General features: G+C 46.5%; 1 protein-coding gene and 1 long non-coding RNA gene across 7 annotated transcripts in view; one reads left to right on the top strand and one right to left on the bottom strand.

The window, feature by feature from the left end:
- The window catches only part of LOC136793176 (uncharacterized), a 30,909-nt gene extending 26,394 nt beyond the window's left edge, over nucleotides 1–4,515 (bottom strand). For both annotated transcript variants that reach the window (XR_010838100.1, XR_010838101.1), the window contains exons 1-2: nucleotides 4,455–4,515; nucleotides 2,645–2,803 (exon numbers count right to left, since the gene is read on the bottom strand). This is a non-coding gene — a long non-coding RNA (uncharacterized lncRNA). The remainder of the gene's footprint in view (nucleotides 1–2,644; nucleotides 2,804–4,454) is intronic.
- The window catches only part of HLF (HLF transcription factor, PAR bZIP family member), a 54,194-nt gene continuing 30,620 nt past the window's right edge, over nucleotides 565–24,138 (top strand). Inside the window, exons 1-2 of one of the 5 annotated variants that reach the window (XM_067020863.1) lie at nucleotides 565–1,192; nucleotides 3,362–3,697. In XM_067020863.1, the coding sequence (XP_066876964.1) occupies nucleotides 1,078–1,192; nucleotides 3,362–3,697 (451 nt within the window). In that variant the 5' untranslated portion in view covers nucleotides 565–1,077. Of the gene's footprint in view, nucleotides 1,193–1,812; nucleotides 1,896–1,915; nucleotides 2,433–3,361; nucleotides 3,698–24,138 lie in introns of those variants that run through there. The other 4 variants (XM_067020862.1, XM_059048928.2, XM_067020865.1 and 1 more) reach the window with 4 other exon arrangements.

Here is a 24,138-nt window from a genome sequence, read left to right as displayed (position 1 = left end):
CCCCCTTCAAAGCATGGGAAACAGTTCACAAAGAGTCTCTGTCGTCCCCCTCTCTGCTTTTTGTAACTCATTAGAACTTCTAGCAAGTACGGGGCAAGAGAGAGGGTGCTAAGCTTGGCTGGCGCCAGGAGAAATATTTAGAAGGGTATTTTCAATTCGATCTAAACCAATCATTGTCGAACTTGGCTGCTCCTTAAAACCACTCCGGGAGCTTTAAAAACTAATGTTGCCTGGATGTCAGCCCAGAGGTCTGATTTAATTGATCTAGGATGCGGCCTGGGCATCTGGATTTTTTTTTAACTCCCTAGATTATTCCCAGGTTGAAAACTACTGAGATAACTTTCTCATTCCTTTTCTTACTCTAAAAATGTTAGATTCTCAGCCCAGGTCGGTGGCCCACGGGACCTGACGCCCTGACGCCTGTCTCTTTGCAGCCCGCCAGAGCCGCATGGTCCTAGAAAATTGGCGCGCGCGACGACGCTAAACACGCGGCGGCCGGCGGGCGGGCCCGCGTGGGGCCCCGCCCCCGCACGCCTATCGGCGCGCGGTGCGGGCCCTGACGTCACTCTTGTCAGGCCGCGGCACATGGGCGGCCGGATGCGCTGAGCCCGGCGCTGCGGGGCAGCGGAGCGCGGGGGAGCAGTGGCCGCCGGCTCGGGGAGGGGGGTGGGGTGGGACGGCCCGCGGCCTCTGAGCTCGCGCGACGCGGCCGGGCGGTGCGGTGCCTTCCGCCTTCTGCAGCTGTCTGCATATTTTTTCTTTCTTTTTCGCAATTTTGAACATTTAACAAGACGAGGGGTTCGAGGCAAGTGAGAGCATCCTGCACGTCGTGGAGGAGCCCGCGGGCACTTGGCGCGCTCTCTGGGGACTGCACTGGGAACCCGAAAGTTTTTTGTTTTTATCTTTTTACGCAGATGTATTTATAAAGACATAAGTAATTTTTTTTTTCTTCCCTGTTTGCACCGCCTTGAAAGCAAGAACTTTTGGCAAAGGACGGAGGAAAAAGCTCAGCAACATTTTTGGGGGAGGTTGGGTTGTTTTTTTTTTTAAGAAAAAAAAAAATTTGAGTGCATCGCGATGGAGAAAATGTCCCGACCGCTCCCACTGAATCCCACCTTTATCCCGCCTCCCTACGGCGTGCTCAGGTCCTTGCTGGAGAACCCGCTGAAGCTCCCCCTTCATCACGAAGACGGTGAGCGCTGCCCTCCTGGCTGCCCCGCTCTGGGAAGGAACAACGCTTCCGGGGCCCCCTCCTGGGCCGGGCACCCCCGCTGGAGCATCCATACCCTTCCGTCCCAGCCCCCGGCACCCCGGCCTTGCTTTGATGAAATCGAGGAGCTCACCTATCGCCCCATCCTTCCTTCTCAAAAAGGGGAGGGGACCCACTCGCTGAGCAACGTTTAAAATAGCGTTGGGGACCCGGCCGGGCCTTCCCGGGTCCCGCTCGGGCGGCGCAGGTGGGAGATAGAACTTGACAGGTCCGTGTTCCCTAGATTGAGGTTCACCCGCATGCAGAGTGAAACCGCCTGCACGCAGGCAGAGCAGCGCGGGCTGGGGAGAGAAACCACAGGGCCGGCTTCCACGCGGGTAGGGGCTCGAGTTGGGGGTCTCACTACAGAGCCTGGGTATAGGGATCGTGCTTATCGCTGCTGTTAGTTGTTAGTGTTTGGAACTCCCGAGGTGAGAGCGGAGACGCCTGTTCTCCCGGGCTGGGTGCTTCAGAAAGGGGGGTGTGGGGGGGCTGGGGTTGGCTGGGGGAGTGGTCTCTGGGCGGGATGCCGCGCACGCCCCCAGCGCTGCCACCTTCCCAGTGCACTTTTCCTGGTGGGAGGGGAGAGCGGAGCAGGCTCACGTGTAACCGCGCAGGAGCCTCCTCTGACTCGAGCCTTTTCTTGGTAAGTCCCAAACCTTCCCCAGGCAACCTTGGTTGGAGCGGGCCAGGAGGGGTCGTGCGAGGAGGCGCCGAACCCAGCTGGTGCCGCCAGGGATTTGTCGTTTGGGTTTCATGCCTTCGATATCACAGTAGCAGATATGAACCGTGCGGTGAACCGTGCGGCTCAGTGTAAAGTCTTGAAAGATCATTTGGCTACAAGTAGCCCGGGATTACTCGCATCTTCTTTCCTAGGGCAACCTGTTGCATTACAAGAGTTGAGGGGTTTGGTTCGCCGTCTGCAGAACATAGCTTCCCTCTTAACTCCCCTTTAAGGAGGAGCACTTGGAAGGAAGGTGCTGCCTGCAGTCTTTTGCATCTGTGGGTGTTTTAAAGTCAGATTCTTAAGAGATGAGACAGTAGAGGATTAGAATGAATGGCGGTGGAGACTGTGTTTCTGTGAGGAAGAAGCTCAGACGCCAAATTGCTTAATCCCAGATGCCACCCGCACCTGAGTACTAGACTTGTCCAAATCCAGAGCGCTGGTTAAAGACCTAATGGGGTGAGTGATACTTCCAGGTAGAAAGCAGCTGCACACCTCCATCACAGGTATAGAGAGGAAACACCTTTTCTGATATTTGTGCTTTTGACAGATTGCATACATGTATAATTTTTGAGTTGGATCATACTTCAGTGTTTGGGGAAGAGGAGGAAGAAAGCACTTCGTATTTAAAACCAAACCGAAACAAAAATCTTTTGTAAAATACAACATACCTCAGTGGCTTTAGAAGCAAACACATGTGGGCTAGGCAGTTCTCAGCTTTCCTCTCTGCAATGTGAGGCATTGGTCAAGCTCCTGTTAAGCCTCAGAACCTCCATTACTTCATTGTGAATGGGGATCGTCGCTATTTGCAAGTTTATTATGAGATTTTTCTGGGGGAAAAATATATGGAAAGAACCAGGTATGTTAGTAGGTGCTCCGTACATGGTATCAAAGAAGGGTGGAGAGTCCTGCGTTGCCAAAATTAGAATTATGAATGCACTGGCTTTCTAAATATGAATGACCTCATATTGTTACTGTAATCAATTTCCTGGAGGATAAATCATGCCTGGTTATTGGCTGTTTTCTTAACAATCACAGCAGTTGTATGTAATTGCAGGTGTTATTTTACCACTGTAGATTTAAATTATTGTCTCCTCAAATAATGCACTGAATCGTGTGCTGTCTTGTTTATATCCCAGATCAGTCTCTAGCCCTGTCCCGAGGACTAGTGCTTTCTTTCCAAAGTAAATAGGAAGATGTTGAAAAACAGGCAGAGATCCATGTCCTGCCTGAACTTTTAACTCTAGATCCACAAGAACCAGCATCTAGAGAAGAACCCCGGCATTTATGGGAAGTAGTTTTGAAGCAGAAGCCAGGAGGAGTGATTAAAAAAGCAAGACCTTTTCATTTTCTTTTTTAAACTCCAATTTCCCCCCCCCCTTTTGCAGCATTTAGTAAAGATAAAGACAAGGAAAAGAAGCTGGATGATGAGAGTAATAGCCCGACGGTCCCCCAGTCAGCATTCTTGGGACCCACCTTATGGGACAAAACCCTTCCCTATGACGGAGATACTTTCCAGTTGGAATACATGGACCTGGAGGAGTTTTTGTCGGAAAATGGCATTCCCCCCAGCCCGTCTCAGCATGACCACAGCCCTCACCCTCCCGGGCTACAGCCGGCTTCCTCAGCTGCCCCCTCCGTCATGGACCTCAGCAGTCGGACCTCTGCACCCATTCACCCTGGCATCCCATCCCCAAACTGTATGCAGAGCCCCATCAGACCAGGTAAACTCTCAGAAGGTTCTCCCTTCAGGTGGGGAGGAGGTGGAAGGAGGGAGAGGGTGGGGGTGATATAAGCATCTTAACGATCAGGGGTGCTTTAGCACACTTGAAAAGTGGAGTCTTGTATTTCATTGTAGTGGTTGTCCCACTTCAATGAGCATATCACCTGGAGAGTCAGCTAAAGGCAGATTCTATGGAACCTACCCCCAGAAATTCTGATTTTTCAGGTCTGGATGAAGCCCAGGAATATGCATTTTTAACCGGCTCCCTGGGGGATCCTAATGCAGCTGATCCAAGGACTGCAGTTTAAGAAATACCAATCTACAGTTAATGATTTGGATAATTTAGGCATCCATCTCATCTTCTGTCTCTTTTCCTCATTCCCCAAATACACAGATAATAGGATCTTGCTGAATGATTTGGGTAGACTGTCTATAAGGCTGTGGTTTACCTATATGCATTGTTCTCTGGCCCAAAGGAAAAAATGTGAGTCAGGGTTGTGGGGCAGATAGCTTTTCCATCCATTTCATCTTGTCGTCGATTGAGAAACTAAATCTAAAAGCAGCTCTCATATTAAGCGTGGCTTAGCCTTCTTCAGCATCAGATCCCGTCTCTTGCTTTTCCTATTCCTATAAACCAAATTGTTCTTATATTTTTTTTCATTTTTATCTGTTCACCACACGTAATCCACTTTTATCAAAACCCACAAGGCCACAAGGCTGGCTTTAAATGGTGTTGAAATATTACACAAAAACGTTACCTGAAATGACCAGGACTTCAAAACCCAGCGCCAAATGCTCAGATATAAACACAAGTTGAGGGAGCTCTGTCTTCGTGCCTTTAGCACCCTGTCGTACAAAATGAACAGGAAGAAAGGCCATTTCACGAGCGCAGGTAACCAGGAACAAAGATGCAGCCAGATAAATTGTCAGGAAGGTCGCTGAGCCAAGGGCCTTAGCTGCGGGGAGGACAGAAAGCAGGACAATGGGAGACTTGTGCTAGAGATCATTCCTGAAGTCTATGTCCTCAACTCGTGTAGAATTTCTGTGACACACAGAGCGAGATTAAAATGAAAGGAAACGGTGCTGAGGAGGAAGAGAACGCCCCTGCCTTGAAATGTTAGTGTTGGAGTTGAAGCTCTCCCATCAAATCTCTCTGTGCTGCCCCTTCTCCAAAACCCACTTTGAATTATAACTTCAAGGCTACTGGCTGGAATGTCTTTAAGTCTTAGCCTCTGACCACCTCAGAAGGCCACAGAAGCTTGGGGAAACACTCCTTTATGTGACCCTGAGCCCCTGTTACTTAGGACACACAGGCCATTTTCCCAGGAGCAGGCAACAAAATAAATAACCATTCAGAGTGAGAAAACAACCAGGAGGAAGGGGACAGAGCCCCAGTGAGAAGGTGCAGTTATGCCTCAGTCATCTTCTCTGCAGAATGAGACTGACCACTTCGTAGCCATGTGACCTTACAAAGTGATACAGTCTTTCCGGGCCTCAGTTTCCCTTTGTGTAGGAGGGCATAATTTCAATTTGATTGGACTATTGTGAAAATTAGAGACAGTATGTATAAAGGGTCAAATGACTAGTGCTAGTTATTTTTTAATGAGAGCAGTTACGATCATTATTCTGTGTCAACTTTCATCATTTATTCCAATTTCTGTCTTCTGAAATACCTTCATAATGTAATTAGGTACAGTATATAACCCTTTATTCTGGAGAGAAATGTCAGGAGATTTTGACCAATAATTTTTGGCTTGGGGTATTCTAAGCCTAACACATATACTCAGTGGACAAGTATTTCTCAGTTTTCTCTCACGTACAAGATATGTGCCATGTTAGAAACTCTGTATTTTTTCCCAAGAGGCATGCAGATATTGGGACCCCACCCTTAGGTTTCTACTGAAAAATCAAGAATTGGGGTTTTGGAGTTTGAAGCTTCCTTAAAAGTCATTTGTCAGGGCTCACAGAATCAGTATTAATTAATGACTTTCAGAAACTTCTGATGCCCAATCAGGTTTGCAGTCCATAACAAAGGACTGCTGAGTTTCAGTGGCTATCATTTTGTTAGGTAGAAATAAGCTCTTCATGTAAACGTCTTTTTTCATAATGGAAACACACTTCAAAATAATACTCTTCAATTCATTTAAACTCAATGATAGTCCTGACAAAAAAGGAAAAGAAGTTAGAACGCTTCTTAAAATACCAAATGCAGGTAAAATAACACTGCTTTTCCTACAGTGCTGACCATTATAAAGGTGATAATGCAAAGTAAAATTCTAGGGAATGTGGAATTGTTGGATGGTATATCACAAGCAAACCTGAAAAAGGAGGAAGTTCTTGATTATTCTCTGTAATCACAGTGGTGACCAGAATAGAAATACCAAGTTAATCTTGAGGAAAATAAGTCCTCAGAAGGGAAGAGCACAGATGTAGCTGTGAACATTCTGGGAATTGTAGAATTTCAGTCTAGAGCAAGATTTCTCAGCTTTGGCACTGTTGACGTTTCAGGTAAGTCTTTGTTGTAAGGACTGTCCTGTGCATTGGAGGATGTTTAAGGGCATCCCTGGCCTCTATCATACAGAAAGCAGTAAAACTACCCCCTCCCGCAACCTGTGACAAGTAAAAATGTCTCCAGTTACTGCCAAAAGTCCCCTGAGGGCAAAATCACCCCCTTTGAAAATCACCCCCGTTGAGAACTACTGATCTCGACTTTCGATTTGAATGACTGAATCTGGGCTTAATTCAGAGTCCTGTCACACACATGGATGATTTTTACCTCCTGTAATGCTTTATGGCAAAACTTTTGAGAGGGTCAGGAGACCTTAAGTTGCCAAGGAGAAATATAATGTTACTAAGAGTATACTTAACACACTTTTAGTTGATAAAACTGAGACATCAGACTGATCAGAAGATAATTGCAAAGCAATTTTATTAAACATTTGTTTTCTGCTCTCTGCTCAGCACGCAGCTTTTGAGTTACACTGAGTAACGTTTTGCCATTAGTGCTGCCTGTGTGGTTGAAAGGAAATGAAGCCATGAGGTGACAAATTATGCATTTCTAGGTTTACCCCAAGCGTGTCTTGGAATGACAAGGTGAGCGTTCTTGTGAATTCTCTTACTATTTACCCTGACTGCCCTCCAACCCCTTTCCTGTTTTATATACACATCCTTATTCCTCTGTCTAGCTATCTGATCAAAGAATGAATTAAATATCTGAATACAATTTTCCTTGAAGAAATAACCCAGGGATCCATTGAAACCTCCTGTGGCTATGGGGTTATTGCCAAGCTTTCTGGGGTGACATCTTAATGAAGGAAGAATGGTGGTTCCTGGATGCTATAGCCACCTGCACGGGCTTCTCAGTCACCTGAGATGAAGCTTCCTGGACTTTCCCAGGCCAGCAGAGATGGCAGGAAATCATCGTGACCACTTCTATGTTTGCATGTCAGATGCTATCAGAGGTGGTACCCGGGAGTGCTTTCCTGGAGGTATGTGCTGCGTACTGGAAAAATAAGAATCAATTTGCCCTGAGAATTGAGCAATTGCTTTAAGGACAGCAGTCCCTTTAGGGAAGTCATCTATAGCAGACAAAGGCAGAGTTATTTTTAAATCACATGCTTGTAAAGCCAGATTTGAAATTGTTTCCTCTGGTGGTTTTTCTTTGAATAGCTTGGGGGTGTCCTACCACTTTAGACCCATATTCAGCTGAGAATTACGAAGCCTCTCTTTCCAGTTCTGAGCACAGAGCCTAGGTTGTGATGAAGGCTGGTTATGGAGTGAGGTGAAAACCCTTACATGTGGTGGTGATTGGGAAGAGGAGGGCATGAATGGGTGGCCCAAGGAGAGTGAGGAGGTAGGGGAGACCCCATGGTACTTTTGCAGGATGGAATTCGTGTCCTGGAATTGCTGACCTTGCCTTGTAATGAGCTTTTCACGTGGAAGGAAGATGCTGGCTCTGGGATCTGAACAATGGTGGAGGGGAGTTCTGTGCCAGTGGTTCTGGGATTATGAGAGTCCTGCTTAGGCAACAGCCTTCTTTTGGTTTTTCCAGCACCATGAGATGAAGCTTCAGTTTCTCCCTCCCCTTCAGGGCATGCAGTTCATATATATTCCCTTCCAGCATGTTGATAAATCTGCAGATTGGGAGCGCCCTGATTGAGTTGACGTGCACTGCGCCCCAAGTATATCTTGGAAGTGCTTTTCATTCATCAGGTTCAAGGAGATCACGAGGGTAGAGAGACAGCTTTGTTCTAGAAGCAGGCAGACTTTTTTCTGTTTCTTGTAAGGGTTTGTCTTCTCCACCACACCTTGTAGAGGACAGGTCTGCCCTGTTCTCTTGGCTTTGCCATGTGAAACATTCCCAGGACAGTGGGTCTTAGCCTTCTGGCAAGAGGTATTCCCAGACAGGTATGGACAGCAAGGGTGACTGGGTGCTTAAGAGTATCACCTCTGGGCCCAGGGACTTGGGTTCACATCCTGGATTTGTAAACAGAGGTCGATTCCTTGACCTCTTTAAGCCTTGGTTTTCTCATCAGTAGAAAGGACACTGTAAATAGTCCCCCTTTTGTGGGGTTTTAGCAGGGTGTGTGGTACATGCATACTCAGAGCCTGGAGCTAGAATGATGTCGTGGCTTGCAAGTAGGGAAAGGAATGGCTTATTCCCAAACCCGTTCTCCATTTAGGGATTCGTTTCATCCAGTGCCCTTCCCTCTGCAAAAATAGGACATGCATTTTTTTGTTGTTGTTTTGTTTTTCCCCAGCATGCCCAGGCCCTATTCCGTAGAGCCTGCCTGACTTTTCTCCTTTGTTCTGGGTTGGGACGAGCCACTTCCCTGATGTTACCCCAGCAGCTGCGCTTCTGGGTTAGCAACTCCTATTCCTCCAGTGTGGAAACAGCCGCTCACTGGGTGCCCAGCCCCCAGGTCTCGTGCGAGCCCCGGGCACCCTGGCTGCCTGCCTGCATGACCGTGTGCTCCAGGCACGTGGCTGTGCCCTGTGGAGCTCGCCCAGCTCTGGGTGGCGTGCTGGCTGCCTGCCACCCTCCCGCCCCCACTCTGGCTTCCCTTCCCAGGCGAACTACAGCGAATGCCAGCGAGGAATTGTAATCCTGACCCTGGCATGAGAAAGCTGAGCTCTGGAGGGCCGTTCCCATGCCAGGGAAAGCTGCTGTGCCCCACATTCTAGCCAGACCCCAAATGCGGCCCTCTCTCCTGCCCGTCTGCCCGGAGGCGCTGTGTTCTCTGCGCTGCTACAGGAGGCGGGATTCCTGCAGGCCAGCGCCTGCCAGGGGGCTTGCCAGAGTCTTTGCAGTTCAGCGCTGTGTCTACCAGACTAGAAAAATAGCAACATCAAGACAGAACTCGGGAGAGGAGAAGGAAGGGGGTGGGGGGGGTGGGTGTGAAGAAAGGAGCTGTGATAACGTCCTGGTGTAGAGAGCCAGAGGGTGAGAGACAGCGGCGACTTATTAGGTTTCCCAGAAACCTCCCTTCCAACCGGCACTAATCACTTTCACCCAGGAATCATTTTTTATGTCTCAGCAGTGGAAATGGAGGAAAGAGGGAAGGTAGTAGGGGAAGTAATGAGATTGAAAAAAACATTGGAAAAGAATACATGAGAGAGGGACGGGGAGGTACAGGGCCTGTATTTAATTCTGTAAGGGAATGATTGAGAGTATTGGTCCCATCTAATGTCTTCCTTTATTATATTTGGTGTCCCCCCCAGCAAATGTCTTAATCTGGAACCACTGAACCATTGTTTTGGAATAAACTGAAATGTGCTGCAGACCTAGATGCCTGCTGGCTCACCATTCAAATGTCCATCAGAATAACCTGTGTTTGAAAAGACACAGATCCATCCAGGCAGTATAGCAGTGTTTTAGGGCACACGATCCGATAAACAAACACACCTTGTGTAAATCCTGTCCCTGCCGTGCCTGCTTACGATCTCAGGCAGGTCCTTCAAATGATCTGAGCTTCGGATTTCCCACCTGGAACTTCGGAGTAATCCCTGGACCTGCCTCTCCTCGGATTGCTGAAGTTCATATGGCGAATACTTGGCGCCGCGATGGGCACACAGCAACGCCCACTAACAGCTGCTCCGAGTGGCTTTCTCATCACCATCTGATCTCATTTCTCATAGGAGGACCTCACACTGGACTCCTAGGCAGTCTCCATACTTTTCCCTTCCTAGCCGGTTAAGGCCTCTGGAGTTGGAATTCCTCCTCTGCTTCTCTGCCGAGTCTTGCTCGCCCCTCTCTTCGCCTCTGAGTTTTAAGTAGCCTTGGATAGCTAACTGTAACCTTTATTCAGTCCTCCTTGTTCATGAGATTAAAAAAAATCAAACAAGCAAGATGCAGTTCAAAGAAGTTCTTGAGTAGAGGATTTCTCCATGACATATATGGTTAGTAAATCAGTCAATCAATTGTTGTTACTATTGTGAATTTTTACTAGTAGGCAGTAATTATACTTGAAGGAAATACAGTGACCTCGGGGGTAAAGGAACCATAAAGGCGTGTTAGGGTGCTGGGAGAGGAGAGGAGTCTAGTTCATCCTCCTGCTTACAAGTAAGACTTTACATAAGCATTCCAGAATGATAATTCCTCCTTCCCCCCAGTGGTCCTTTAATGGATAAATCTTTCTCTTTCCACGCATTTATTTTCTCATCTGCAAAGTAGCATTTTGGTTGGGTTGATGTGAACTTTCTAATGTGCATGAAGGGCCAGCATGGTACCTACCCTAGTTGGCCAACCCTTACCCCGGATCCATACCGTTACTTTCCTGCAGTCAATGGTATGAAGGTGAGAAAGCCGCAGAGGAAGCTGGTGGGGTGGGGAGCCATGTGGACGGTCCCCAGCAATAGCATCAGCTTTGGCTTTGGGCTCCTCCCTGGGGAAGACAGACAAGGGTGTGATTTGGCTGCTGATCTCAAGGAGATGACAGTTTAGTAGGGAAGGTAGAACTTGTAGGTAAAAAGCTGAGCAACAGGACAAGCTCGCATGTTCTCAGTGCCAAGGGATGTGTACATAGAAGCCTCCAATATCTATTGAAAAGAGGAGGGTGAAAGAGTAAGCAAGAAAGTGAGTAAAACATTTTAAAATTAAAAAGGGAGCAGTGCAGACGGTGAGGGCTGCCAGGCCTCACAGGAAGTAGTCAGTGCCTGGGGCAAGAGGGCCTGGGGCGAAGTTTTTGCAGGAGTTGGACCTTCTGTTGGGCCTCCGAGTGAGTGGTGGAGGAGCCAGGATGGTGAGCTGCAGAACGACGTGGAGGCAGGGGTGCCCACGGGTGTTTAGAGAAAAAGGTGTGGATGCAGTTTGGCTGGTGCTGAAAATTCATCTGAAGGAGGCAGGAGTGTGAGTCTGGAGAGGCAGGTGCCAGCCAGGCTGGCAGCTTCATGCATTCCAGGCTACTGAGCTTGAACTTGATCCAGGAGGCAGTGGGGAGCCATTGAAGGTTTTTGAGCAGGGAAGTGGCATGTGGATGTTTCCTCTTGGGTTCAAGGTTGGATTTGAAACATTTTTAGATACTTCACAATAGTTTCCTCTGGTGAACAGGGACTTCCTTATTTTTGTTATTTTGAAAATAAATACTCTCCCTTGAACATAAAACAGCTTTTCAAAACACAATGTTCTAATGATCTAGAGAAAGTAATTCAAAAACACAGGGTTTAAGTTTCACTTATGAAGCCCATAATTTTGGCAATTGGGGGAAACACTCTTTGGCAAGAAAATAGTTTGAGGGATTTGAATGATTCCGAATTTAAAAGTCCAAAAGCAGGCCTGATCTCATAGGAGTAGAAAAATAGATTTTAATAAGCCCAAGCCATTAATATTCATGACTTTACAATGCCTCTGTTAGAAAGCTTACTGGGTTTGCAATCAACTATGTTAAACATATTTCTATGAGTGTAGGTTTTTGTTTTTCTTTGCGTGTGTGTATATGTGTATGTGAGAGAGAGAGAAAGAAGGAAGGCTTCAGTGATACAAATAGTACTTGATTATAAGGATTACCTGCAGCAGTAATATCAGGCTGAAAACACTTAGGCAAGTGTTTGGCCAGCTTAGTAATTTTACTCCCGAGAGACAAAGGAGTCCTTATTACAGTTTTGTATTCTTGAGTCCTGACCTTGTATTTGTGGCTCCCTTCTTTCCTGAAGCTGGAATTAGCTGCACATCATGCAGAGATCTGGTGGCTGGGGTTGGGGGGTGCTGCTGGAGGGGAGGGACTTTGTGGGAGCAGACAGGCTCTGGGGGAGCGACGGGAGCTGCTGAATGGCACCTGCACGAAGTAACTCACTCAGGTACCCCCGAAGTGTTCTCTGAGATCAAGCCAAGATGACAGAAATAAGGAGGAGTTGCCCTAACCCAAACCAGTTTCCTTAAGTAAAAGAAAAAAACCCAAAACAGTCAATGTGTGCAATTTCACCTCCAGCTATGTACAACAGACAATTACAGGAGTGGTGGCAAAATCAGGCATCTGTTGGGGAAAAGCTATTCAGTACTCGTGTCTGTCGGATTGGCTTCTGGTGGATATACACTCCATGACTTAATGTGAAAATTCCTAAAATGTTTGTTTTCCTTCTTTTCTGACTTTAGCAAGTATTGTTACTGTCTCAAGTCCCTAACCATCCAGCTCATAATGGGAATCCAGTCTCATTTTCTGTCCTGAAAAAATTATACAGTTCCACTGTCACACAGATCTCCTAAAAGTTTTGTTTTTAGAAGTTTAATCTAGGATTTTTTTTTTTTTTTCGTTAATGATTTTTGGAAGAATGCTTTGGAATTTAGGGTCTTGTAATGAGAGATGGCCTGTGGCTAATTAAACCCCTTTCCCTCTCAAATCTTGCCTGGGAGACCCTAGATTCCTAAAAACAATGAGTGCATGCTGCAGAAGGGTGCTCCAGGGAGCTACAACATTAAATCATCTGTGACAAAATGTTCTCTTAGAAAGTGAGATTGCATAAATGGTTCAGCAGAAATAAGTGCTTTGGCAGAAACTCCTTGAGTGGGAAAGAGCAGTGCTTTCTTTTGTAATTAGCTCTGGGTAACAGTCTGCTTTGATGTCCTTGCTGTGGAACCCAAGCATGGATAGTGGAGCAGAGAAGGAAAGCCTCACTGCTGCTCTGTAAGTGTTTTTGCACTTAATGGAAAGAGTTAAGTGAGGCTGTCCATTCATGCACAATAAATGCCTCTTGAATTGAATTGAATGGGTAAAATGAAGGTTTATTTGGGGAAGGATGCCACCAGGCCCTGACCAATGGGAATCAAGGCTGTAAACCAGATGAACAAGATCATCTAGATAGGCAGTAATCAGATTACTCAGAACAGAGATCTCAGTACCCCAAGGTAGGAAGAGTTCTTCTAAGGAGAGTGGCAAAGAGTCAAACTCCATCTGCCCAAAGGATTGATCAGAAGACTTAGTTCACCTTAGAATGGATTCATTGTGCTGTGGGCTTAGTATCACTGAAGGAGATTATGGAGGCTTTTACTAGAGAAAACTTTAAAAATAGGATGGAGATCTCATATCCAGTTGGAATAATACTGCTTTTAGAGACCAAATGCCACTGAAAGATTTATAGAGGAAAGAGTAAATAATATAAAATGTAAAGATAGAAATAAATCCTTGATGGAGTTTCTGAGGCTAGGAAAGGAAAATTTGTAGAACTGACTTCATAGGAATTTCACAGAATTCATTTCATTACAGTTGATTTCTTTTTATTAATGCACTTTACCAGGGGAGTTGGATGCCTTTTTTTCCCTCATAGAATCTAAAGTATGTTTATTTCAAATGGCCAGTAACATATGAATGATTTTTAAAATAATATTTATATTCATGTCAAAAATATTTTTTAGCATTGTAAATGAGATTGCCCCAAATATAACAGGGCGTTTAGTGATATTTAGTTATTGGATTCCTTAGATGTTTAAAGGTAAAAGACAGGAAGTTTCAGTATTACAAAAATTAGGTATAAAGCAGCAATTTGAGTTTACTTATAGTCTACTTATTTCTCTTTTTACCCTCAAGCTTACCTGGCAGTAACATTGCATTGATTCAGATTTTGTGATCATTTGATCTTACACTGATTAAACTGTAATTGGTATCTTTGTCTTCTTTATAAAGATATAGCCAAACACATTAATTATGCAAATATAATTTTAGGAGGCACTTATTTGAGTACAAAATAGGCTTTAAAGACATTAGCTGCTTGTATATATAGTGATGTTCCTAATCACAGCGTATATTAGCGAGGAGCAAAAGAATTTCTGTCATTTAGACGTTTCAGTAATTCGGATTAGTGTTCCCACCAAATTGTTGCAGTTTATCTCTGTCTGCCCTTCTCCCCCACTTGTCTCCACCCACTAAATTTTCATATAAGGAAATATTTGGAAACGAAAGAGCGTTTTTGTTCATTTATGTACCGTCAGAGAGGATGTCATAGACCAATCCGCAAGGATGGTGGTTTTCTCTCGAATTTTACTAATGAAATAATCATCTCCTAGAGCAGCCTCCTCTCATTCTTCGCTTCCCCTCACCGACGGGCAGCATAATGTGGTTAAAATTCCAGCCTTGGCTTAGATCTTGACTCTCAGAGCCAGATCGACCCGCTCTCTTAACTCTTCTGCCTTTGTTGTCTCCTCTGTAAGTGGGAGGGGCAGTCCCTGCTCCAGCCGATTCCTGGATGAGTAAAGGAGATGCTCCATGGGAAGCACTTACAACGGCAGCCGATCTGAATGAACGCTTTCACCACTTTCATTTGTATATATTTTTTTAATTTTAGAGATTCTGGTTCTTTTTTTAAAAATATTTTTTTATTTATTTTTGTCTGCGTTGGGTCTTCGTTGCTGCACGCGGGCTTCCTCTAGTTGCGGTGAGCGGGGGGGCTACTCTTCGTTGCGGTGCGCGGGCTTCTCATTGCCGTGGCTTCTCTTGTTGCGGAGCACGGGCTCTAGGTGCACAGGCCTCAGCAGTTGTGGCACGTGGGCTCAGTAGTTGTGGCTTGCGGGCTCTAGAGCGTGGGCTCAGTAGTTGTGGCTCGTGGGCTTAGTTGCTCTGTGGCATGTGGGATCTTCCTGGACCAGGGCTCGAACCCGTGTCCCCTGCATGGGCAGGCGGATTCTTAACCACTGCGTACCCCGGGAAGCCCCATTTTTATTCTACGATTACTATTTTTCTCTTTTCCTACCTCCGTCGTCATCTTATGGACACTTAAGTGGGAACGAATCTTGTGCTGTAGTAGTGATGGCCAGCGATGATTGCTGTAGCAATGCTCTCCACCCCTTGAGTCATTGTAGGGAAGAAAGGGTGATGGAGAGGCAGAGCCGGAGCATTCTGTGAGAAGATATACCCACCCCCCCAAAAAAACCCGTTTGTGATCCCATAACAGTGCAAGTACCTGCTTCCTTGGATAGCTCCGTGGGCAAGGGCTGCGTCTTTCATCTTCACACCCCTTACTGGCCTCTGACTCTGTTCCTGGAGGACCTTGAGGGGGAAGGGGGAAATGGGACTTAATTCGTTTCTGTTAGTGCTCTCAAGATTTTCCAGAGTGCTGTAGGATTTGTGACTGGGGTTTCTTCTTTTTCCTTTTTTGGTGACACCTTTGGGTGGTGGGGTGGAGGACTGGCAGTGCCCCTAGCTGTGGGTGATGGGCTGCTGAGTGGGGGAGGCAGGACCGTGGGTTTCCACGGTAACGAACCCCCTAGCCTTCTGCTCCCCCAGGTGCAAATCTCTCAAACGTTTTCTTAACCCTCCCTACAAGATGAAAACCTGGCAGGGGGTGTCTCCAGAGAGGAGAAATAGACCCTTCTGTCAAGGTACAATGGAAACATGAGGTAACTGAGAAAACAAAAGTAAATTATTCGGAAGAAAAGTGTGAAAATAGTTTTTTACACAAAAGAGAAAGCTAGAAGTCAGTTAATTTAAGAATTGGGGGGCTTCCCTGGTGGCGCAGTGGTTGAGAGTCCGCCTGCCGATGCAGGGGACACGGGTTCGTGCCCCGGTCCGGGAAGATCCCACATGCTGCGGAGCAGCTGGGCCCGTGAGCCATGGCCGCTGAGCCTGCGTGTCCAGAGCCTGTGCTCCGCAACGGGAGAGGCCACAACAGTGAGAGGCCCGCGTACCGCAAAAAAAAAAAAAAAGGGATTAGCCTGATATGACTTTGCTTTGCAACCAGATCAGAGATGTGGAGTTTTTGGCATGGGTCTTAACATAGTGCAGTGTGTACATATGGGTGTGGCAGGATAAACCTTTTAAAGGTACAACAGTCCTGCCTTAAGGATAACAAAGTACCTCAGCATCAAACTAGTCAAGACCGGTCCCTCTTGTGAGGGGCGTTTGAGTTCCCTCACAAGAGGGAACTAAAGCTCCCTCAGCATATTTTTACATCCAATCAGATATCTCTGAGCTTTTATAAAAGAGTAGGCACAATGCTCCTAAGTTTAAATGAGCTAAATGCATATGAAATCATAGCCATACCCATTATGTGTTAAAGCTGGGATGCTGCTAAGCACTCAGTGTAAGAGGTTGTAGGAAATCAAGTCAGTCATATTAGAAATGAAATTGGGGGACTTCCCTGGTGGCGCAGTGGTTAAGAACCCGCCTGCCACTGCAGGGGACACGGGTTCGAGCCCTGGTCTGGGGAGGTCCCGCATGCCATGGAGCAACTAAGTGCTTGCACCACAATTGCAGAGCCTGCGATCTAGAGCTCGTGAGCCACAACTACTGAGCCCTCAAGCCACAACGACTGAAGCCCACGCACCTAGAGCCCGTGCTCTGCAACTAGAGAAGCCATCACAGTGAGAAGCCCACGCATAGCAGCGAAGAGTAGCCTCTGCTTGCTGCAACTAGAGAAAGCCCACGTGCAGCAACGAAGACCCAACACAACCAAAATTAATTAATTAATTAATGTTTTTTAAAAAAGAAAAGAAATGAAATTGGTTCCTGGAATTTAGTCTACTCGCAAGAGGATTGGCTGTTGAGGATCCACTGCCAAAGCATGTTTTCTTTTTTCTTCGTCAGCCCTTCCATCCTGATTACAAGCTGCTTAAAAATAAATGTGGGCCCATCTCAGGGGCCAAAACCCATGGTGATCAGGATGAAATCATTTTAAGGCAGAAATAACAAGCTTTGATAAAGACAGTTAGAGAAACACAGTCTTAATAGCATCAGCACACTCTTGTTGGAGCCTTTTGACACTAAACTATTATAAATCAGATATGGAGTCAGAGGTCACCTGAGAAGCCATGATACCCTGGGCAAGTCACTTAAATTCTGAGCCCTGTTTGCTCGTCTGGATCATAGTGGCCTATTTTGTAGGAAAGCCGTGAGGGTTAAATGCCATTAAATGGGCTGATCAGAGAGCAGACCTGGGAGAGTTGTCACTCAGTAAGTTTTAACTTACTGAGTGATAATCTGAGTATCTGAGTGATAATCTGGTATTTTAACATCACTTTCTACAAGAATGTACTTGTAGTTCATATCTTTGGAGTCTCACTTTTAGATTTCCGAGTTGCTGGGCTGAGTCTTTTCAAGCCCCATGATACTCCTTTAGGTACACTAACAGATCTAATTTATTGTCTCAGCTATGCTGTTAATTACCTTAAGCAAGTTGTCAATCTCTCGGGGCTTCACTTCTTCATTTGTAAGATGGGAATAATCTGTTTTTCTAATTTACAAACAAATATAAAATAAGATAGTCAATTAGAAAATGGACCAATCTAAATTCAAATCAAAGTATAAATCGTGTTAGCGTTTTTATTTACATTGGGTTTTAAGTGGTAAGAGGGGAAAACACATAGCAATAATTTCAAGGTAGACCATTTACAAAGAACACAGAATTTGGAATCAGCCAATCTAGGTTCCGGACCTGGTTTGCAAGGATTGGTGGTGTGTCTCTGGACAGGTCACTGAATCTCTCAAGGCTTCAGTTTTCTTATCTATCAAACACCGGTGCTATTTTTAGCTCTGTGACCCTGTATTCTAAGACTACTACTATGAATTGAAAGACAAATATTCAAATTTTGGTGCAAAAAATGTAAAGCTTCTTGGGATGATGCTACTGCCCCCAAGCTGGTCGATGGATTAAGAGTCTGACGTTCTGCCACTCATAAAGGATGACAGAGTTCAGAAACTAAAACTGAGCTTCCCCGGTGGCGCAGTGGTTGAGAGTCCGCCTGCCGATGCAGGGGACGCGGGTTCGTGCCCCGGTCCGGGAGGATCCCATGTGCCGCGGAGCGGCTGGGCCCGTGGGCCGTGGCCCCTGAGCCTGCGCGTCCGGAGCCTGTGCTCCGCAACGGGAGAGACCACAACAGTGAGAGGCCCGCGTACCGCAAAAAACAAACAAACAAACAAAAAACTAAAACTGTAAAGCAAAAGACATTTGACACCTTTGGGAAAAAAAAGGCAACAGCATTAAAGCTTGCTACTTCCTAAAAAAATGGTCTTCATTCTGAATGGGAACCACTGGCTTCTCTCTGGTGTTCAGCCTTCCAGAGGAAGCCTGAAAGCAAGTTATCTGGCTAGAGTCATTGCTCCAAGGGTTAGATTTTTTAAAGCAGGGTTTTATTAGCCAGAGAAAATAATTTTTAAAAAAGGAAAACCCCAAGACCCACAGCTAGCTTTGATGGCAACTTTTCTAGAAGGACAGTTGGCAGCTGCGCTTTGGCTTGCTCCTCTGGGTGGCCGGATTCCGGTTTGAAGGAGCTTCCCATGCAGCAGGTTTCACCTCAGCCGGTTTGGATGGATTAGTAGGTACCTGGAATGTCATCTCGAAAGACTGAAATTTTGTCTGGGCTCAATGAAAAGAGTTCTGTGATTGATTAGGGATGTCTGCCCTGGGCTTAGGTAGGACCATATTTGTGCCAGGTATTTGCTCTCCTGACAGAGCAGGTTGGGAAGATCCTTTAGTACTTGTCCCTCCAGTGGGCAGAAGATCAAGGACTCGGGCCAGTGCTGTTTCCGGTGTCCTGGAAAAGTGTTTGTCCAAGACCCTGGAAAGTATTGTTTTCTGTCAGCAAAAGTCTTAACTCTGGTTAGCTTCACAGAATGGAAGAAGCGAAGTCTGTTGATTCTGTACCATGGTCACAGGACAGGAGTGGCCAGGTGGAAGGAAGCTATAGTTCCAACAGTCCCCATCAGATTCCCGTGGACATTCCAGTGGAGCACAGACTGGGGTGCTTACTGCTCAGCAGAGGTAGCCGCAAACCACAGAGCCTGGCAGGCTGTGGCTGGCGGTCACGGCCGCAGAGTCCCTGGAAACCTGGCCCTTGGAAGGACCAGGAGGCTGGGCCCTCGGGATTCCACACACTGTGATTCTTGACATTGAACACAGAAGTTCTGTTACCTTCCTTAAAAAGCACTGGAGAATCTACCAGTATACTTAGGATTGGAGATGACCTTCAGTTATCCATGTTAGTAATTCTGAAATTTTTTTTCTCTTCAGCTTTGGAATGTGCTTTATGTTTTTGTGCTATTGATCTGCTTTCCTAGGGATGTTTGAACACTTCAGATTTTTCTTTCTGTAAAGCATGCTTTGGGGGAGTGTAGTGCTCTTCACAGCTCCCCCAGTGTGCTTCCCCTAGCCAGCCAAATGTCTTGGAGACCCCCTAATCTCCTAACTTTAAATCCTTCAACTACACTAGTGGATTAATAATAGTTGCGATTTACTGAGCACTTAGTATGTGCTTCCAGGCACGAGGGTCACTGTGTGACAAGGGATTGGTGCAGGAGTGTATGGGGCAGTGGGGTGAAGTGGGCTCAAGTTTAAACATTGTCTATAGAGAAGCTACAAAGAGTTCACCGAGAGTGGACCTGACTTCCTCTGCTACCGTGATTTCCTGCTGTTTCCAGTGGCTGCACTTGAGCTGTGCATATGATTAACTTTCCATTATCCTGAGCCAATTGACGGGTTTGCAGATTAACCAAGGTGAAGGCTCACCTGGGCCTGGGAGGTGCTCATCATCTCAACTGCTCCTTAATTAGCTGGTTATGGCTGATTGCATACCCCGTGGTCCAGGAGCCTGAGGGCTGGGCTGCTGCAGGGGAGGGGAGACGTGGAGCAGTGTCTTCTAGGACCTTCCACTCCCTTCAACCAGAAGAACCCACTGGCTCATAAAATCCTGAAGTCTCTAGTACAGTCCCGGGGAGGTTCAGAGGCTCCTGGGGTCCTGGCGCTCTGCCCCTGTCCCTGGTACCTTCCAAGTTGGGAAGATCCAGTTGGCTGGAGGGCACAGTGCATTTGAAATTCCCAGAGATGGAGTGATCTAATATGTTGAAAGTGGCGCAGTGAACAGGGGCACTAATCCCCCTTTTCTTCCTCAGCCCATGAACCACCCTTCCATCGCCACCCCCAAGGATGTAGTTGACAGGCTTGAGACCCTTAGCCATGTATCCCTCCTGTGGTCATAGGAGGCCAAGGCCACAGTGGCAACGAGGTGGGAGTTGCCCACCAAAGCAAGATGTTTGCCACACCTCACACCAGCCCAGAGTATACACAGTTTAACCCAGGAGCCAAACTCCTGCCATACTTGGAGTGATCTCAGTTTTGTGGGGAGGAACCTTGAATCCCAGGTAAACTCCAAATCTTGAGAAAGTGTCCATGAAGGACTTTGGTCTCTGGCCTGTCAAGGAAGAACAAACCTTTGCACAGAATGGTGTTTGATGGGCTTCTGTGGATTATCTTTATGTCTTAAGCAGTGTTCACCTGAGCACCTGGCACGTCCTTTCACCTCTGACTACGTGATCATCCTGCACCTGCCAGGCCTGGATGCCTTGCCTCAGTACAACCCAGTTTGCTGACAGCTGCATTCCCTTCTCAGCCTGGGCCATGGGTTTCCTTGGGTCCTTCTCTTTGGCTCACGTTTTCCCAGGGCTGCTTGTGTGTACAGTCTAGAGATCACATTTTATTAACACAAAGAAATCTGCTTGGGCTGCCTGGCTCTCACAGTCACATGGAGAGAAATGTGCTCCTTCGCTTCGCCAGCCCTCAGCTCTCTGTGCAGAATACCGCCGAGAGCTGGGCACCGGGCCAAGCTTACATTTCACTTTGGAACACACTTTCACATCACTCGTTGGCAGGACATCCACGGCGGTGTCTATTTGGGGGGTAAGTCAGAGAAGTGTTATTTCCCCCTTCTGTGTGTCGAGAGATAGGACCTTTAAAAAATGTTTGACTTTTCCCCATCCTGTTGTCTTCAAGGTGCCCAGGTGGTTAGGTGGTCCAGCGAAGTGTGGCAGCAGCACGTGAGAGAAGCTCCCTCCCTCCCAGGTTCCCCTGTTTCCTAAATCAGTAAACATAGCCAGGACTGCCTGGGACAGAGAAACTCAGGCCAAGGTAATAACATCAAAACCAAAGTCCTGGAACTCTTGAGTAAACTAGTTACCCTCCCAGATAAAACAACTTTGTTGTCCAAATCTTCCTTTCCAAAGATCTAAGACTTTTCAAATGCTGGTCCAAGGCCAACCATTGAAAGAAAGAACTTCAGCGGGCCTCCTGGAATGGAAAACACTGTTAAAGTAAACAAATGAACCTCTTCCATTCAGTTTTCCCTTACTGGTCTATTTTTATTTCTTATTTTACCACCCCCACCCCAGTACTTAACAGTTTGTAATACTCTCCCTTCTCCACTTCTACTCCCATCTCCATCTCACTTTTCTCAGGGAGCAAGCTGATCATTTTGCCTTCAGTAGCACACATATCTAATTTCAGAAAGAGGAGTTGGGGGAAAGAGGTGGTATAATTCACTTCTTTTGGTGTCCCCTCATACTCAGTTCTTACACGTGGAGGCCCGAAACCTGACTTGGGTTTGAAAAGAAATTTGGTCCTGGAATTTTAAACCCTTTTTAGGAAGGATTGGAACGGTTAGAAAACAAAGATTTACTGGGATAATACTGAGTTTTCTCAATGAAATAAATCCCTCTTGAAACAAAAAAGTTGAAAATAAACTCTTCCTTCCCCATCACGCCAACCCATAAATTCCATGAGGATTTCCCAAGTGCCAAAGCTTATTCTGATTCTAGTGTTGACTGTTTGGGGATGTTGCTTTTGCTGTTGGTCCCATCCAGCCAAGCAACAACTAATCAAGATTTAAAGAAACTTTTTCCCTCAAGATGCATACGCCACCTGCTGCTTCATAGGACAGGCCACCCGAGGGAAGCCCCCTCTTACTGAGTAGGATTGCCCAGAACCTTGGTGACCAGGATGCAGTCTCCTGCCAGTCACCTGGTGAAGCTTTTGCTTACTGTGCAGAAGGGAGGTGGCAGAAACCCATACCACCTGCAAGTAATTAGCTTTAACAATAATGCCAAGTTCTCTTATGGTCGGTAGATGCCTCAGCTCAGTGCAGGGTGGAAAGAGTGCTACTTCACAGAGTAAAACCGTTGCAATCACATTAGTCATTTCAGGAGAGGTCAGATAAGGTTTATTGGAGAGATGAAAGTCACCCTGCAGTTTCAAAGAGTTCTCATGAAAGCATTGAGAAATGGTTGAAGTTCAGAAGTTTATTTGAAGCTTTGTTTCCCTTCCCCTTATAAGCGAGACAGGTATTTTTTAGTCACATTTTCCTTTTTGATGGACAGAAGATCTGGCGGATGACTGGGATGGTCTAATCCGCAGTCAGTGGCAGGTCTGTTGTGTGGGTCATCTGCTTTCTGCATGGGCCGTGGTGAATGTGTAAGGTCTGGCTAGTTGCCATCTGCCACCCAGCAAGACAGCACCTCGAGGCTTTAACCCTCTGCCCTTGCTTGGGGAGGTGTTCAGGGAATGTAATTTCATGTTATAATTAACTGAAGCAATGTGCAGTGCTTTTCTTAGTGTGTTATAGTGACAGGACACTTATCACTCAGAATTGACTGTATCGGGACTGCTTTGACGATCAGTAGGTTAAGTGGTTGGGCCTGAGTTTGGCCTATTCTCGCACCAGTGTGGGTACTTGAATCCTGTGAGAGTTTTGCATAAAACAGGTAGAGGTGTGTTGAACTCAGTTTTCCCCAAAGCACTTCTGTGGACCCTGCACTCAGCTTCGAGTGTCTCAGAGGCACAGGAAAGGGTTTTCTCTTGGGGATCTAAGCCCATGCTTTACACTGTAGTTGGTGTAAGTGTTTACTCGGTAAACATTTGTTCAATGATTGAAATAGCAAAGACATTACTTTCATTATAAATGGTTTTACAAGAGCACTTGTGCTCACTTTAATATCTTCAGTGATGCTGGCAGAATTCAGTTCAACATGGCGAGTCTTTCCAAAAGGTCACGAGAGTGTGATGAGCTCCTTTGGGGCAGAACTGAGTCAGGGTGGTCTTGGAGGAAGGGACATGCAGACAGAACCCTGTGGACAGCGACAGGGCCAGGGCTCACCACAAGGCTTCGGTGAGCTGCTCTTCCATGTGAACATTTTGCTGTTTTCTGATTGGTTGATAAATAGCCAAGGATGAAGTGTTGTCAGATGAGAGATCACAAGTAAAGGTGGATACTCACCCCTGACTTTCCATCTTCAATGACAGACACATCTGGAAGTCAGCAGCTCCAGACTCTACAGTATTCCCAGATCACCTGTAAGAGTTCTTGAAACTCATCTAACAGTTTAAAAAAAAATAAATTTATTTATTTATTTTTGGCTGCATTGGGTCTTTGTTGCTGCATGCGGGCTTTCTCTAGTTGCGGCAAGCAGGGGCTACTCTTTGTTGCGGTGCGCGGGCTTCTCATTGCGGTGGCTTCTCTTGTTGCAGAGCATGGGCTCTAGGCGCACACGCTTCAGTAGTTGTGGCACACGGGCTCAGTTGCTCCGTGGCATGTGGGATCTTCCCGGACCAGGGCTCCAATCTGTGTCCCCTGCATTGGCAGGCGGATTCTTAACAACTGCACCACCAGGGAAGCCCATCTAACAGGTTCTTAATTGAAATATTTTAAAACATGGAATTCATAATATTTTATTTTATTATTATTATTTTTTGGCCACTCCACACGGCATGCGGGATCTTAGTTCCCCGACCACGGATCGAACCCAGACCCCCTACAGTGGAAGTGGAAGTGTGGAGTCTTAACCACTGGACCGCCAGGGAAGTCCCCTCTTAATTGGAATTTTAACTGAGCAAGTAAGAAGTCCCATGTTGGGCTGGGAGAAGGGAGGAATGGAGAGGGATGTCAATTTTCTTTAAAAAAACACCAACTTATATTTCTTTGGTTAATAGATGCGGAGGATGCCTCTCTGGCTGGCGTGTGAGGATGTAACTTCCTTGAGCATAGGATTTGATTGGTTTATGCTTCTGCCCTTACCTGCCAGTGGTTGGGGTCACTAAAACAGACACAGCCCTGCTGGAGAGGAGAGGGGCTTCCGAGGTCCACACCAGGAGCAGCTGCAGCCCGCCACTGAGGGGTGGCAGGAGGCTGCCCTTCTGACTCACTGCCTCCACAGCAGCAGGTCAAGAGTTAGAACAGGTTGATGGCTGGACTTGTGA

This window comes from Kogia breviceps, chromosome 19 (assembly GCF_026419965.1).
Source record: "Kogia breviceps isolate mKogBre1 chromosome 19, mKogBre1 haplotype 1, whole genome shotgun sequence".
NCBI lineage: Eukaryota > Metazoa > Chordata > Mammalia > Artiodactyla > Physeteridae > Kogia > Kogia breviceps.
Note: the sequence above shows the minus strand (reverse complement) of the source record. Positions and strands in the feature narration are given on the sequence as shown.